Source organism: Erythrolamprus reginae, chromosome 1 (assembly GCF_031021105.1).
Source record: "Erythrolamprus reginae isolate rEryReg1 chromosome 1, rEryReg1.hap1, whole genome shotgun sequence".
Taxonomy (NCBI): Eukaryota; Metazoa; Chordata; class Lepidosauria; order Squamata; family Dipsadidae; genus Erythrolamprus; species Erythrolamprus reginae.
The window spans coordinates 423,080,089-423,095,263 of NC_091950.1; the positions used below are offsets into that span (position 1 = coordinate 423,080,089).

Below are 15,175 nucleotides of genomic sequence, written 5' to 3' on the forward strand. Positions count from 1 at the left end.
CTACAGATAAAAAGCAGCGTGTTGGTTTAGCCTTGTGGAAGTTTATCTGATTCATAGTTTCGTCAAGATCGTGGTTTTGCTGTTTCCCTGTTCAAGACTGTGTGTGGACTTTCTGGACTTTGGAATTGGACTCAATTTCCCAGTTACTGGGTGAGAAATTGGACTGCTTTTAACCTTTGCCTTGTGTGTACCAGAAAATCCCTTTGACATTTAAAAAGGGAGTTTGTTCTGCTTTTCTGTTGATAAAGACTTTTGGTTTTCCTTCTATCGTGTAGTGTGTGTCTTTTTGGACAAATTACCCTGTAATTACGGGCTGTTGGGACACGCCGGTAGAAATAATAATAATAATAATAATAATAATAATAATAATAATAATAATAATAATAATAATAGACAAACTCAAACTCAACCCAGACAAGATGGAGTGGCTGTGGGTCTTGCCTCCCAAGGACAATTCCATCTGTCCGTCCATTACCCTGGGGGGAGAATCAATGACCCCCTCAGAGAGGGTCCGCAACTTGGGCGTCCTCCTCGATCCACAGATCACATTAGAGAAACATCTTTCAGCTGTGGTGAATTTTATGCATGGTATGTTTGTATGTATGTTTGGTTTTTTATATTAAGGGGTTTTTAATTCGTTTTTAGTATTGGATTATTATTGTACACTGTTTTATGATTGCTGTTAGCTGCCCCGAGTCTTCAGAGGGGGGCGGCATATAAATGAAATTAATAATAATAATAATAATAATAATAATAATAATAATAATAATAATAATAAAAATAATAATAATAATAATAATATATTAGATTTGCATGCCGCCCCTCTCCGAAGACTCGATCCAAAAAGAGATTTAAAAAAAAAAATCAAATATGGTCAGATCCTGGATGCCAAAGCCAGTTTCCCATCATGTGGTGGGAACTTACTACCTTGCACTTAATTGTTTGTGAAATGGTTTGTACCAGTCTGCGGAGAGGGGCGGCATACAAATCTAAATAAATAAATAAATAAATAATAATAATAATAATAATAGTAATAAACATTTTTTAACTTTTTTCCAGAAATCCTTTGCAGCTGAGCAGGTCCAACATAGGTGGTAGTATGTCCCTTCCGATTCTATTAATCTATCTCTATCTACAAGTAAAATTGCAAAAAATTCAGTTTACAACCCTGTTAACCGATTCAAAAACTGCTGTGATTCGCTTAAAAACTGTGGCAAGAAAGGTCGTAAAACAGAATAAAGCTCACTTAACGACGGTCTCGCTTGGCAACATAAATTTGTCGTGATCGTAAGTGAAGAATTCCCTGGGTTCTATTGATTGAGCCGTGCACCTGGGTCTATAGCTCACCCAAAGTCCTCCTTCTACAACAAAATCGCTAAAGATTCACTTTACAACCTTGTTCCAGGATTTCAGAACTGCGCCTTAAAGATCCATATAGCCTCATCCCAAATTGTGGTTTACACGACAAAAATAGCTACTCTGGCCCATTCCCCTGGTGTTTATTTTTGTATAAAAACAATCGTGTTTTCTGCTGAAATATTTAACACACCCACTTCTAGCCTGGGAAAGTTTTCTGCTAATGGCTGATTAAAATTTCGTTTGCATCCTGGTTCCGTGGTGGGCAGCCAGGAACGGCACCCGATATGCAGAAAAACATTGGTGGAGTTTTTTAAATAAAGCTGCCACTCTACCCTAATAATGCTTTACAAAAGGTGACCACGTTCTTTATTTTTACATTTCCCATGACATCATTCCTGGAATCAAATCCACGTTTGCTGAGAGAGAGAGAGAGATGAAAGCATTTAATTTTTATTTCCGCCTGGGCGTCAACGGAACAATAATCCGGGATTTTCCCATGCTTTTTTCCTTCGCTGCAAAACAAAAATTCCTCTTGTCAAAAAGAGATTTTTTAAAAGCGACCAAACCCCTCTCAATCACCCATAAGTGCACCAGCGTGCCTTCCGTCCCCTGTCCTAATGTTTCTTTTATTTTTTTACTAGTATCATGTATATGAATATTATTATATCTAATTATTATTTTATTATTATTATTTATTAGATTTGTATGCCGCCCCTCTCTGAAGACTCGGGGCGGCTAACAACAATATAAAAAGACAATGTAAACAAATCTAATATTAAAACAATCTAAAAAAACCCAATTTAAAGAACCACTCATACATACAAGCATACCATGTATAAATTCTATAAGCCTAGAGAGAAGGGAAAATTTCAATTCCCCCATGCCTGACGACAGAGGTGGGTTTTAAGGAGCTTGCGAAAGGCAAAGGAGGGTGGGGGCAACCTTGATATCTGGGGGGATCTGGTTCCAGAGGGACGGGGCCGCCACAGAGAAGGCTCTTCTCCTGATCCCCGCCAAACGACATTGCTTTGCTAATGTTTCTTATTTTTTTCCTTGTTACTAGTATCATGTTTATGAATATTATTATATCTTTACATACCTCCAATATGTACACAAATAAATAAAAATAAATTTTAAAAAACAGGGAGCATCTTGGGGGGGGTGTCAAGACAAGACCCAGCCGCGGAATCCCAGTGAATTAAACCAGGGAGCCCCCCCCTCCTCAAATCGCCCGCCGTTTTTTCAAACAAAGCGGATTCTTGCATTGCGTAGCCTTGAAACAGCTGCTGAGACACACCCCCTCCTCAATGCCATACAGCGGGGATGGGCGCCCCAACCTTGAAGGAGAGACAAGGGGGGCGTGAATTCCACCAGCCCCCTCCCCAATTCATCAATAAGAGCGCCCCCCCATGCACACAATGGAGCAAGATAAAGGAACAAACGGATGGGACACCCCCCCCCCCCCCGTTTTTCTCTACCCAAGCTTTGTCAAGGGCTGTTTTGAATGACGCAGTGGTTGGGGAGGAATAGAGACCCTCGGACACCCACCCACCACCCAATTCACCAGCTAATGACCAAGACCCCCCCAACCTTTCCACACACTCACATACCCCAAGAACGCCCCAATCCTGCTTTAGGAACGCCCCAAAATTGGATGAAACAAAGAAAACCTGCCAAGTTGTAATTTCCAGGTGAGAAGGGGAAAAGAAAGAAGCCCCTTCCTCATTTTTTCCCTCCCCACCCCTTGATATTGCAAAGACAAAGCCTTCCAAGCAAGGAGTTGGGTGGTTTAAAAGTCAAATTAAATTACATTCCCCCACCTCACGCCCCGTTGAAGCCAAGCCGCCTCGAGAAGGGATGAGCTCCAGCTAAGAAGACCCTTCCTCCCTTCTCCAGCAGCTCTTAGGGGAGGAGGAGAAGGGGAGATAGCGGAAGGGGTCACCGTCAGAAGCCCCCCAAACCCACCGTAAGTGCAGTTACAGCAAAAACGGACGATGAGCAAGATCTCCATGGCACCATGGCGGCATCGGGGGTCCGTGGTGGGAGAGCGAGAGAACGAGGAAGGGGAGGGAGTGGAGGAGTGAGGGGCTGCCAGACGCTGCCACCAGCATGCCAAACAGGGAAGCCCCCTCCTCTTCTCCCCTCCCTCCCTCTCAATCGCTTTCTTTCTTTTTCAAAAAACACAGACTCCTTTGCAACCAGCAATCTGGTTCATTATAGACAAAGGATGGGGAGACACTACCAGACCCCCCAAAATGTACCCCCTTTCCCCACCGGCCACCCACCCACCCAAAAGAGGCAATCAGAAGCGGTTTACCTTCCATGGTGACAAAACTGTGGGTCCCCTTGACCTTCAGCTCCTGTAAAAAGGAAGAAAAGTCAGCCAAGGCCATGGGGAACCCCCCCAAAAGGAAGCCCCTTCATAGAGCTCAAAGTGGGGTGCCCCAAATGTGGGGGGCATTGAAGGATCTGGGTTGTGGAGGCAGTATTTTCCTGCCTCGGTTCTCCTTTCTTCATCATTTTTCAAAGAGAGAGAGAAAAAATAACAAAGTCCCAGCAACTGATTTTTAAATTTTATTTTTGAATTGATTTTTAAATTTTATTATTAGATTTGTAATGTATTGTGTTATTGTTGTGTTGTGAGCCACCCTGAGTCTTCGGAGAGGGGCGGCATACAAATCTAATAAATTATTATTATTAACTCTACAGCAGAGGGGAGTGGATGGGGGTCTGGTAAAAGGAGGAAGGGTCACGGAGGGTGGGCGAAAGGGACTAGCACCCACAGGAAACAACCAACAGCTGCAACAGAGACCAAAGGTAGATTTGGACACACGCATGTAAACATGCACAAAAACACACACCAGGCGTTAAGGGAAGGAAGGATGTGGAGAGAAAGGTTCTGGAAGGAAAAATGGGAATAAAAGTGGATTTAAGAAGGAGGGATGGAGGAAGGAAGGAGAGGAAGGAAGGAAGGAATGAGATGAAGAAAGGAAAGAAAGAAGGAAGGAAAGAAAGAAGGAACGAACGGATGAACGAACAAAAAAAGAAGGAAAAAGGAAGGAAGGAGAGGGAGGAAGGAAGGAAGGAAGGAAGGAGATGAAGGAAGGAAAGAAGGGAGGGAGAGAGGGAGGGAGAGAGGGAGGGAGGAAAAAGAAGGAGAGGAAGGAAGAAAAGAAGGAAGGAAGGGAGTGAGGAAGGAAGGAAGGAAAGAAGGAAGGAAGGAAGGAAGGAGGAAAGGAGACTGTGGGGTCCTTGGTGATCTCTGAGCTTGTTTCTTTTCTCGCAGACATCTGACGACCCAACTAGATAACGTCATCAGTGCTGTTAATTTAATTTAATTTAATTTATTGGATTTATATGCCGCCCCTCTCCAAGGACAACATATAAAGGAACAATATACAGCATCCTAAATCCAATTAATTTAAATTAATAATCTAAAAACCTAAAACCATTAAAAAAAACCTCTCATTCCCATTCAATCAACTAACTCGTATTCCCTGGAGATATGTCCGTTGCAATAATCCCAGTGGTTCTCAAATAGTGGGGCGGGACCCCCTGGGTGGGGGCACGGAGCAATGCCGGGGGTGGGGGGGGGGCGCATGACCTCGGGGAGTGTGCTCTTTTTTGCTGCAGGGAGTAGAGGGGTTTTTTGCACCGAACAATAGCACACAGCACAGGGCAGGAGATAGGAAGTGCAAATAACAATGTTTTGCGCTTTTAATCGGGTGAAATTCAGGGAAAAAAGAGCTTTCACTCATATAATTTGGGCTTGTCCTATCCTTGCTGAGGTTGGAATACATTAAAATTGTCATTTTTTAAGTCCTCAGATTTTTTTTTACTTTAAAAAGAGACGGTGCTTTTGACACAATCAAACAAGATATGGTGGGACAATGGAGAATCATATTGGAAAATATCCATTCTGTGAATCTCTTTTTAATGATGAGGATTCTGAAGCAAACATAGTGTACAACTAGTCCTCAGCTTACAACGGTTCACTTAGTGACCATTCAAAGTTACAACATCGCTGAAAAAAAGTGACTTAGTGACAGTTTCTCACACTTATAACCGTTACAACATCCCCGTGGTCACATATTCAAAATTCAGATTTTTGGCAACGTCCGTAGGTCATGCGATCCCTTTTGTGACCTTCTGACAAGCAAAGTCAATGGGGGGGGGACCAGTTTCACTTAACGACCGTGTCACAAATTTACCAACTGCAATGATTCAGTTAACAACCATGGCAAGAAAGGTCATAACATGGGAGCAAAACTTAGTTAAGAGATGTTTCACTTAACAACACACATTCTGGGCTCTGTTGGGGTTGTAAGTTTGTTTGTTTGTTTGTTTGTTTGTTTATATTTATTTATTTATTTGTTTGTTTGATTTGTATGCGGCCCTGTCTGTAGATTCGTTGAGGACTAACTGTATTGATTCAGTTAACAACCATGGCAAGGAAGATCATAACGGTTGAATAAGGGGGGGCATGACCGAAACATTTAAATAGGTTAAAGGGTTAAATAAGGTCCAGGAGGGAAGTGTTTTTAATAGGAAAGTGAACCCAAGAACAAGGGGACACAATCTGAAGTCAGTTGGGGGAAAGATTAAAAGCAACATGAGAAAATATTATTTCACTGAAAGAGTAGTAGATCCTTGGAACAAACTTCCAGCAGACGTGGTTGGTAAATCCTCAGTAACTGAATTTAAACATGCCTGTGATAAACATATATCCATCCTAAGATAAAATACAGAAAACAGTATAAGGGCAGACTAGATGGACCAGGAGGTCTTTTTCTGCCGTCAGTCTTCTATGTTTCTATAACACGGCGGGAAAACTCAGTTAAGAAATGTTTCGCTTAACGACACACCTTCTGGGCTCAGTTGGGGTTGTAAGTTGAGGATTAAATGTACCAAGGATGCCTAACCTTGTCAACTTTAAAACTTGTGAATTTCAACTCCCAGAATTCTCTAGCCATGTATGGCAGGCTAGGGAATTCTGGGAGTTGAAGTCCACAGGTCTTAAAAGATGCCAGGGTTGGATGATTATACTATTTATTTATTAATTAATTAGATTTCTATGTCGTCCATCTCCTCAGACTCATTAGCCAACATTAATGGTGCTCCCTTGTTCTGTTACCAATTTTAATCCCTTTATTTTCTTCTTCTTTTAATTATAAAAGCTTCTACCAACATTATTGTTATTACAGTACTGGTATCTTTAATAAAAAAACTTCTTCTTTTTTGCCAAGCGTTCTTTTTGCTCATGAGATCATGGGGATTCTCCAACGGGTCATAAGTATGAAAAGCAGTCATAAGTCACTCTTTTCGGTGCTGTCATAAATTAGAATGATCGCTAAGTGAAATGTTGTAAATTGAGGACTGCCTGTATTATGAAATTTCACGGGATTTAACAGTCTTCCCTGAAACTCTATTGTTAGCTGTCCTGAGTCCTTTTTGGAGAAGGTGGCATGTTTGTAAGTAAGTAAGTAAGTAAGTAAGTAAGTAAGTAAGTAAGTACGGTAAGTAAGTAAGTAAGTAAGTAAGTAAGTAAGTAAGTAAGTAAGTAAGTAAGTAAACAAACAAACTCACCTCTGATATTTTCTGGAACTGGATGTTACTCTGGCTACATTTTTCGGCAGTCTCTAGTGCAATTTTATAGTTGTCCACAAAAGCCTTGTAAACCCCCAGTTGTGTAGCCTGTGGCAGAGAGAAATAATATTAATTTTGGAGGAAAACTGTTGGAATACATCTTAGCATGCATTTTGTATTGCAAGAACTACATATTTATTTATTTATTTATTTATTTTATTCATTTATTTTGTCCAATACACAATACATATAGAAGAGAATAGACATGTAGTAATATATATAAAGAAAATATATAAAAACAGAGAAGATATATGTAAGGAAGAAAAGATATATGATATATGAGATAAAGGAAAGACAATTGGACAGGGGCCGAAAGGCACACTAGTGCACTTATGCACGCCCCTTATTCAGCCAGTAGATGGCGAAGTTTAGTGTGTGTGTCTATGGTTATAAACTATGGCTTCTCTATGTTCTAAGTAGAGTTTCCTGTTTCCTGTTACAGGGAAAAAACCCAGTTAAGCAGTAAAGCACATGGTGACTGTACTCTTGGTTGGCTCTGTGGGTGCTATACATATAAACAGAATTTCTAATAAAAAACCATCTTGAAATCAACAGGGATGAAGGCATCACATGCCAGTTTGCAAAACCAAAGTTATTACAAATTCATTTATAGGTGGTCCTCAATTTACAACGGTTCATTTAAAAAATAATAATGATGATGATGATGATGATGATGATGATGATAATAATAATAATAATAATAATAATAATAAGAAGAAGAAGAAGAAGAAGAAGAAGAAGAAGAATTTATTAGATTTGTATGCCGTCCCTCTGCGAAGACTCGGGGTGGCTCACAACAATAATAAAAACAATATTATAGTAGAACAAATCTAATATTAAAAAAGCATATAAACCCTATCATATTTTAAAAGCCAAACAACACATTCATACCAAACATAAAACAAAGGATAAAAGAGCCTGGGGGAAAGGTGTCTCAACTCCCCCATGCCTGGCGGTATAAGTGAGTCTTGAGTAGTTTACGAAAGACAGGGAGGGTGGGGGCAATTCTAATCTCCAGGGAAAATTGATTCCAGAGGGCCGGTGCCGCCACAGAGAAGGCTCTTCCCCTGGGGCCCGCCAAACGACATTGTTTAGTCGATGGGATCTGGAGAAGGCCAACTCTGTGGGACCTTATCGGTCGCTGGGATTCGTGCGGTAGCAGGCGGTTCCGGAGGTACTCTGGTCCAATGCCATGAAGGGCTTTAAAGGTCATAACCAACACTTTGAATTGTGACCGGAAACTGATCGGCAGCCAATGCAAGCCACGGAGTGTTGTAGATACGTGGGCGAATCTTGGAAGCCCCATGATAGCTCTCGCGGCTGCGTTTTGCACGATCTGAAGTTTCCGAACACTTTTCAAAGGTAGCCCCATGTAGAGAGCATTGCAGTAACTGAACCTCGAGGTGATCAGGGCATGAGCGACTGTGAGCAATGACTCCCTGTCCAAATAGGGCCGCAACTGGTGCACCAGGCGAACCTGGGCAAACGCCCCCCTCACCACAGCCGAAAGATGATGTTCCAATGTCAGCTGTGGATCGAGGAGGACGCCCAAGTTGCGAACCCTCTCTGAGGGGGTCAGTAGTTCCCCCCCCAGGGTAATGGACGGACAGATGGAATTGTCCTTGGGAGGCAAGACCCACAGCCACTCCGTCTTGTCTGGGTTGAGTTTGAGTTTGTTGACACCCATCCAGACCCCAACAGCCTCCAGGCACCGGCACATCACTTCCACTGCTTCGCTGACTGGACATGGGGTGGAGATGTATAACTTAGTGACCGTTGAAAGTTAAAACGGCACTGAAAAATGTGACTTATAACTGCATTTTCACAGTTACAACCTTTGTAGCATCTCCGTGATCATGCGTTTTTCAAATTATGACCAGGTGACTTGAGATGCTGCGATGGTTATAAGTTTGAGGACTGGTCATAAGTCAGTTTTTTCAGCGCTGTTGTAACTTCAAATGGCCACTAAACAAGTAGCTGTAAATCAAGGACCATCGGTAAAGCAAATCCACAAGCAAAGGCCATGGGGAAACCAGATTCACTTAAGAATCATTACAAACTTAACAACTGCAGTGATTCACTTAACAACCAGAGAGAGAAAGGTTGCAAAATGGGGCAAAATTCAAACAACTCCCTGCTTAGCAATGAAAATTTTGGTTTTCAATTGAGGGCATAAGTCAAGGACTACCTGAAGACTGGAATTGATTTTATTCCTCTTGCATAATTTTAACTGCTATTTATTCTTACTTGTTCTCATTTTTATTGTGGTTGGAGGCGTCCCAACAGGGAAGCATTATAAATACATTTTTTGTTTATTTCTCCATCTGTCTTCCTTGTATGGGTGTTTGCGAGCCAAATATTCCACCTTTTTCTGTATCCTTCTTAAGGGTGGAACGCAGGCAGCTCTTGCTTATTATAAAAACATCTTCACTTTTGTCAAAAACATCTTCAATATTTCAGGAAGCCATGGTAGGCAAGACACGGTCCAGTAGCCCTTAATTTACAAGGGTTCATTTAGTGATGGAAAGACTATTTATCAGGAAAGATTTCATGAACTCAATCTGTATAGTCTGGAGGACAGAAGGGAAAGCAGGGACATGATCGAAACATTTAAACATTTAAATATGTTCAAGTGTTCAATAAGGTTCAGGAGGGAAGTGTTTTAATACAAAAGTGAACCCAAGAACAAAGGGGCACAATCTGAGGTTAGTTGGGGGAAAGATCAGAAACAACATGAGAAAATATTATTTTACTGAAAGAGTAGTAGATGCTTGGAACAAACTTAGAAACATAGAAACATAGAAGACTGACGGCAGAAAAAGACCCCAAGGTCCATCTAGTTTGCCCTTATACTATTTCCTGTATTTTATCTTACAATGGATATATGTTTATCCCAGGCATGTTTAAACAACAAAACTGTGGATTTACCAACCACATCTGCTGGAAGTTTGTTCCAAGGATCTACTACTCTTTCAATAAAATAATATTTTCTCATGTTGCTTTTGATCTTTCCCCCAACTAACTTCAGATTGTGTCCCCTTGTTCTTGTGTTCACTTTCCTATTAAAAACACTTCCCTCCTGGACCTTATTTAACCCTTTAACATATTTAAATGTTTCGATCATGTCCCCCCTTTTCCTTCTGTCCTCCAGACTAGACAGACTGAGTTCATTAAGTCTTTCCTGATACGTTTTATGCTTAAGACCTTCCACCATTCTTGTAGCCCATCTTTGGACCCGTTCAATTTTGTCAATATCTTTTTGTAGGTGAGGTCTCCAGAACTGAACACAGTATTCCAAATGTGGTCTCACCACCACTCTATATAAGGGGATCACAATCTCCCTCTTCCTGCTTGTTATAGCTCTAGCTATGCAGCCAAGCACCCTACTTGCTTTTCCTACCGCCTGACTGCCCTGTTCACCCATTTTGAGACTGTCAGAAATCACTACCCCTAAATCCTTTTCTTCTAAAGTTTTTGCTACCACAGAACTGCCAATACAATACTCAGATTGAGGATTCCTTTTCCCCAAGTGCATTATTTTACATTTGGAAACATTAAACTGCAGTTTCCATTGCTTTGACCATTTATCTAGTAAAGCTAAATCATTTACCATATTACAGACGCCTCCAGGAATATCAACCCTATTGCACACTTTAGAGTCATCGGCAAATAGGCAAACCTTCCCTACCAGACCTTCCCCTATGTCACTCACAAACATATTAAAAAGAATAGGACCCAGAACAGACCCTTGTGGCACACCGCTTGTAACCTGTCTCTGCTCAGAATACTCGCCATTAACAATAACTCTCTGATGTCTACGCTTCAGCCAGCTGCAAATCCATTGAACTATCCAGGGATTAAGTCCAATCTTCACTAATTTATCTATCCACTTCTAGCAGACGTGGTTGGTAAAATGTTGTTTTTCAGTGAAATGGAAAGAAATACACAGAACTCGGTTGTCTCAAAGCAACCCTTAAAATACACTAGGCTTTTGTTTGAAAAAGGGAATTTCTGAGGGGAACTTCTAGAGGAAAAGGTTAATACTTTTAAAAAGTGCTTTATTGGCAGAAATAAAAAGAATCTCTTACACAAAATGGATTTATGCTATAAAAGTCAATCATTTGATACAGAATTAAGTGTCTGGGGATAATCTGCAGAGTTATCCATAAACACCAAACACTGATTGTAAAATAAACTGATGGTATTTTATACATGGTTTGTCCATCATGGGACAATTTTCGAAGCATATTCTACGATTCTACAGACAAACCAGAATATTCTGTGTTTTTTATTTCTTTTAGAGAAATAATCTTTATCGAGTATATAAATTAAAAACAATGCAATATACAACCTTTGAAAAGTATTCGGAAACTTCAGATCGTGCAGAATGCTGCTGCGAGAGCAATCATGGGCTTTTCCAAATATGCCCATGTTACACCAACACTCCGCAGTCAGCACTGGTTGCCGGTCAGTTTCCGATCACAATTCAAAGTGTTGGTTATGACCTATAAAGCCCTTCATGGCATCGGACCAGATTATCTCCGGGACCGCCTTCTGCCACACGAATCCCAGCGACCGGTTAGGTCCCACAGAGTTGGCCTTCTCCGGGTCCCGTCGACTAAACAATGTCGCTTGGCGGGGCCCAGGGGAAGAGCCTTCTCTGTGGCGGCCCCGACCCTCTGGAACCAACTCCCCCCAGAGATTAGAATTGCCCCTAGGCCTTTACAATTTTATGCGTGGTATGTCTGTATGTATGATCGGTTTTTATATAATGGGTTTTTAACTGTTTTTAGTATTGGATTTCGTTATATACTATTTTATTGCTGTTGTTAGCCGCCCCGAGTCTGCGGAGAGGGGTAGCATACAAATCCAATGAATGAATGAATGAAAAGAAAATGAAAAGAAAAAAGAAAAAGAACAGAAGTAGAAAGAAAAAGGAAAGGTTTAACAACTGCAGTGATTCACTTAAGAACTGGGATAGGAAAGGTCATAAAATGGGGCCGAATTCGCTTCACATCTGGTCAGAAAATATGGGATCCATTGTGGTCATAGGTCGAAGACTTGCTACATGTATGGAATTGCAGACTAAATATTGCATATTTATTGCAATATTGCATTAAGCTGCAAATGATGGCCCTTGTTTCTTCTTTTATTGGATTTGTATGCCGTCCCTCTCCGTAGACTCGGGGCGGCTAACAACAGTAATAAAAACAGCATATAAAAATCCAATATTAAAACAGTTAAAAGCCTTCTTATAAAACCAAACATACATACAGTTTAATGTTTCCAAGTGTAAAATAATGCACTTGGGGAAAAGGAATCCTCAATCTGAGTATTGTATTGGCAGTTCTGTGTTAGCAAAAACTTCAGAAGAAAAGGATTTAGGGGTCGTGATTTCTGACAGTCTCAAAATGGGTGAACAGTGCAGTCAGGTGGTAGGGAAAGCAAATAGAATGCTTGGCTGCATAGCTAGAGGTATAACAAGCAGGAAGAGGGAGATTATGATCCCGTTATATAGAGCGCTGGTGAGACCACATTTGGAGTACTGTGTCCAGTTCTGGAGGCCTCACCTACAAAAAGATATTGACAAAAGGTCCAAAGACGGTCTACAAGAATGGTGGAAGGTCTTAAGCATAAAACGTATCAGGAAAGACTTCATGAACTCAATCTGTAGAGTCTGGAGGACAGAAGGAAAAGGGGGGACATGATCGAAACATTTAAATATGTTAAAGGGATAAATAAAGTTCAGGAGGGAAGTGTTTTTAATAGGAAATGGAACACAAGAACAAGGGGGCACAATCTGAAGTTAGTTGGGGGAAAGATCAAAAGCAACGTGAGAAAATATTATTTCACTGAAAGAGTAGTAGATCCTTGGAAGAAACTTCCAGCAGACGTGGTAGTCTGAACAGTAACTGAATTTAAACATCCCTGGGATAAACATATATCCATCCTAAGATAAAATACAGAAAATAGTATAAGGGCAGACTAGATGGACCAGGAGGTTTTTTTCTGCCATCAGACTTCTATGTTTCTATGTTTCTATGTCTCTATGTCTCTATACAGACATACCATGTATAAAGTTGTAAAGGCCTAGGGGGAAAGAGTATCTCAATTCCCCCATGCCTGGTGGCAGAGGTGGGTTTTAAGAAGCTTACGAAAGGCAAGGAGGGTGGGGGCAATTCTAATCTCTGGGGGGAGTTGGTTCCAGAGGGGCGGGGCCGCCACAGAGAAGGCTCTTCCCCTGGGTCCCGCCAAGCCACCTGAACTGATACCACACTCAACCCAGGGGGTCTAGAACTTGCTGGGTTTGGGTGAGTGGGGGGCGCAGACCCTCATGTATCCTGGAGTGATTCCTAAGAGTTGCAGTGGATTCAAGAACTGGTGGGAACCAGACTTACCAGCTTCTGGAAAAGATGTCCCAAGACCACCTCGCTATCCCAGTTCTGCAGATGTGGCCAGAGGTTGTCGTACATTTCCTTGTGGATCTCATACAGGTCCTGGATCTTGTAGAAGATAGTTTCGATCTGCTGGATGTTGAGGACAGGCTGGGAGGTGGTGGCTGTGGCCCTCAGGGGCTTCATTGGCTGTGGGCGATAGGGAGGAAGAGCCATCAAATTGATTGACTGATTGATTGATAGATTGATTGATTGATTGATTGAATTTTGGAACGGCTTACAACATGTGAAAAAATACAATTCAGAATTCCAAGAAAATGTCCGAAGATACTTCACCAGAAGAGCCCTTCACTCCTCCACTCGAAATAGAATACCCTACGAGACTAGACTTTCAATCCTGGGCCTAGAAAGTTTAGAACTAAGATGCCTTAAGTTCTGTTCGGGTCTGTGAGACCCGAAATCAAAGTTTGAGACCCTGTAAAAAATTTTCCCTGCATATCTGAAACTTGAAATTTCATGACTTTTCATCATTTCAGGGGTTCTCTCTATGAGAATTTTTTTTGGGGGGTGGGAGGTTTCTTTCTTGCTGGAAAAAAAAAACTCCCTAATGTTATGTTCCCGGGTCTATTTGACCCGGACTGCAAATTGATCATTTTAGGTACTTATATTTGGTCTTTTTGAAAGCTTTTTTCACCTGGAAACATGTTTGAACATTTCTGCACACAATGGAATGAAAATTGAACTGAAACAATTAATCCTTATTGGTTTATTTTGCACATAAATGTGCCTCCCCCCCGTTTTTGTGAAAGTTTTTTTCAATTTATGGATAGTTTTGCTTGCAAAATGCAGTCTATTTTACTGGAGTTGGTGTGGGAATGGTACCTTGAACATTTCTGAATATAAGAAAAATATAAAGGAACTGAAAAAAACGATTCTTACTGGTTTTTTAACATCAGAAATAAGCCCCCCCCCCTCGGCTGCTTGCAACCATTTTCACTTTTTTTTTTTTTATGCTCCAAATCCGAAATATTCTTTAAAATCTTAGGCATCCATTTACTCAATTTAACAATGCTGATCATCAAAAAATATTTTTGGGGTGGTGGCTAATTGTTTTCTGGGCAAAAAAAAATCATAACTTCGAATCTGTTTCTGTTCGTATATGATCGGACCAAAAATATTTTTTTTAGGTACTTGAATTTGATCTTTTTGAAAACTTTTTCAACTGGAAAACTAGTTTGAACATTTATAAACATAATGATATGAAAATTGAACTGGAAAAATTGAGACTTATATTTTTATTTTGATCAAAAAGCCCCTCCCCCCATCCTTTCTGAATTTTGTGTCAATTTCTATTTTTTAAGGCTACAAATCCCTAAGGAATTTTCCCCCAAAAGGTTTGATATACTAAATTGAACATTTCTGAATATAAGAAAAATATAAATGAACTGAAAAAAATGGTTCTTATTGGTTTATTTTTGCCACAAAAGGGACCCCCCCCCCCAGCCTTGCTGTGTGCCATTATTGTCACTGTTTATACATATTTGTCTAGAAATATTTGGAATATCCTTTTGAAAATCAACCACATTGTAGCCAGAGAACTAATTTTATGAAAGAAATCCATTTTACTAAAAAAAGTATGTAAGTTTGAAATTAACAGCATAATTTTTATATAAATTGAAATAACTTTATATGCAAAATAAACCAATATGCATAAATTTTTCCACTTCAATTTTCATATCATTATGTTCAGAAATGTTCAAGCTACAAATCCCACA

At 40.6% G+C, this 15,175-nt stretch overlaps 1 protein-coding gene across 1 annotated transcript in view; it reads right to left on the reverse strand.

Moving 5' to 3' along the window:
- Positions 1-15,175, reverse strand: part of ABR (ABR activator of RhoGEF and GTPase) — an 85,423-nt gene that overhangs the window by 18,910 nt on the left and 51,338 nt on the right. The window contains exons 4-6 of the mRNA XM_070735454.1: positions 13,404-13,589; positions 6,946-7,053; positions 3,677-3,719 (exon numbers count right to left, since the gene is read on the reverse strand). Of these exons, the coding sequence (XP_070591555.1) occupies positions 3,677-3,719; positions 6,946-7,053; positions 13,404-13,589 (337 nt within the window). The remainder of the gene's footprint in view (positions 1-3,676; positions 3,720-6,945; positions 7,054-13,403; positions 13,590-15,175) is intronic.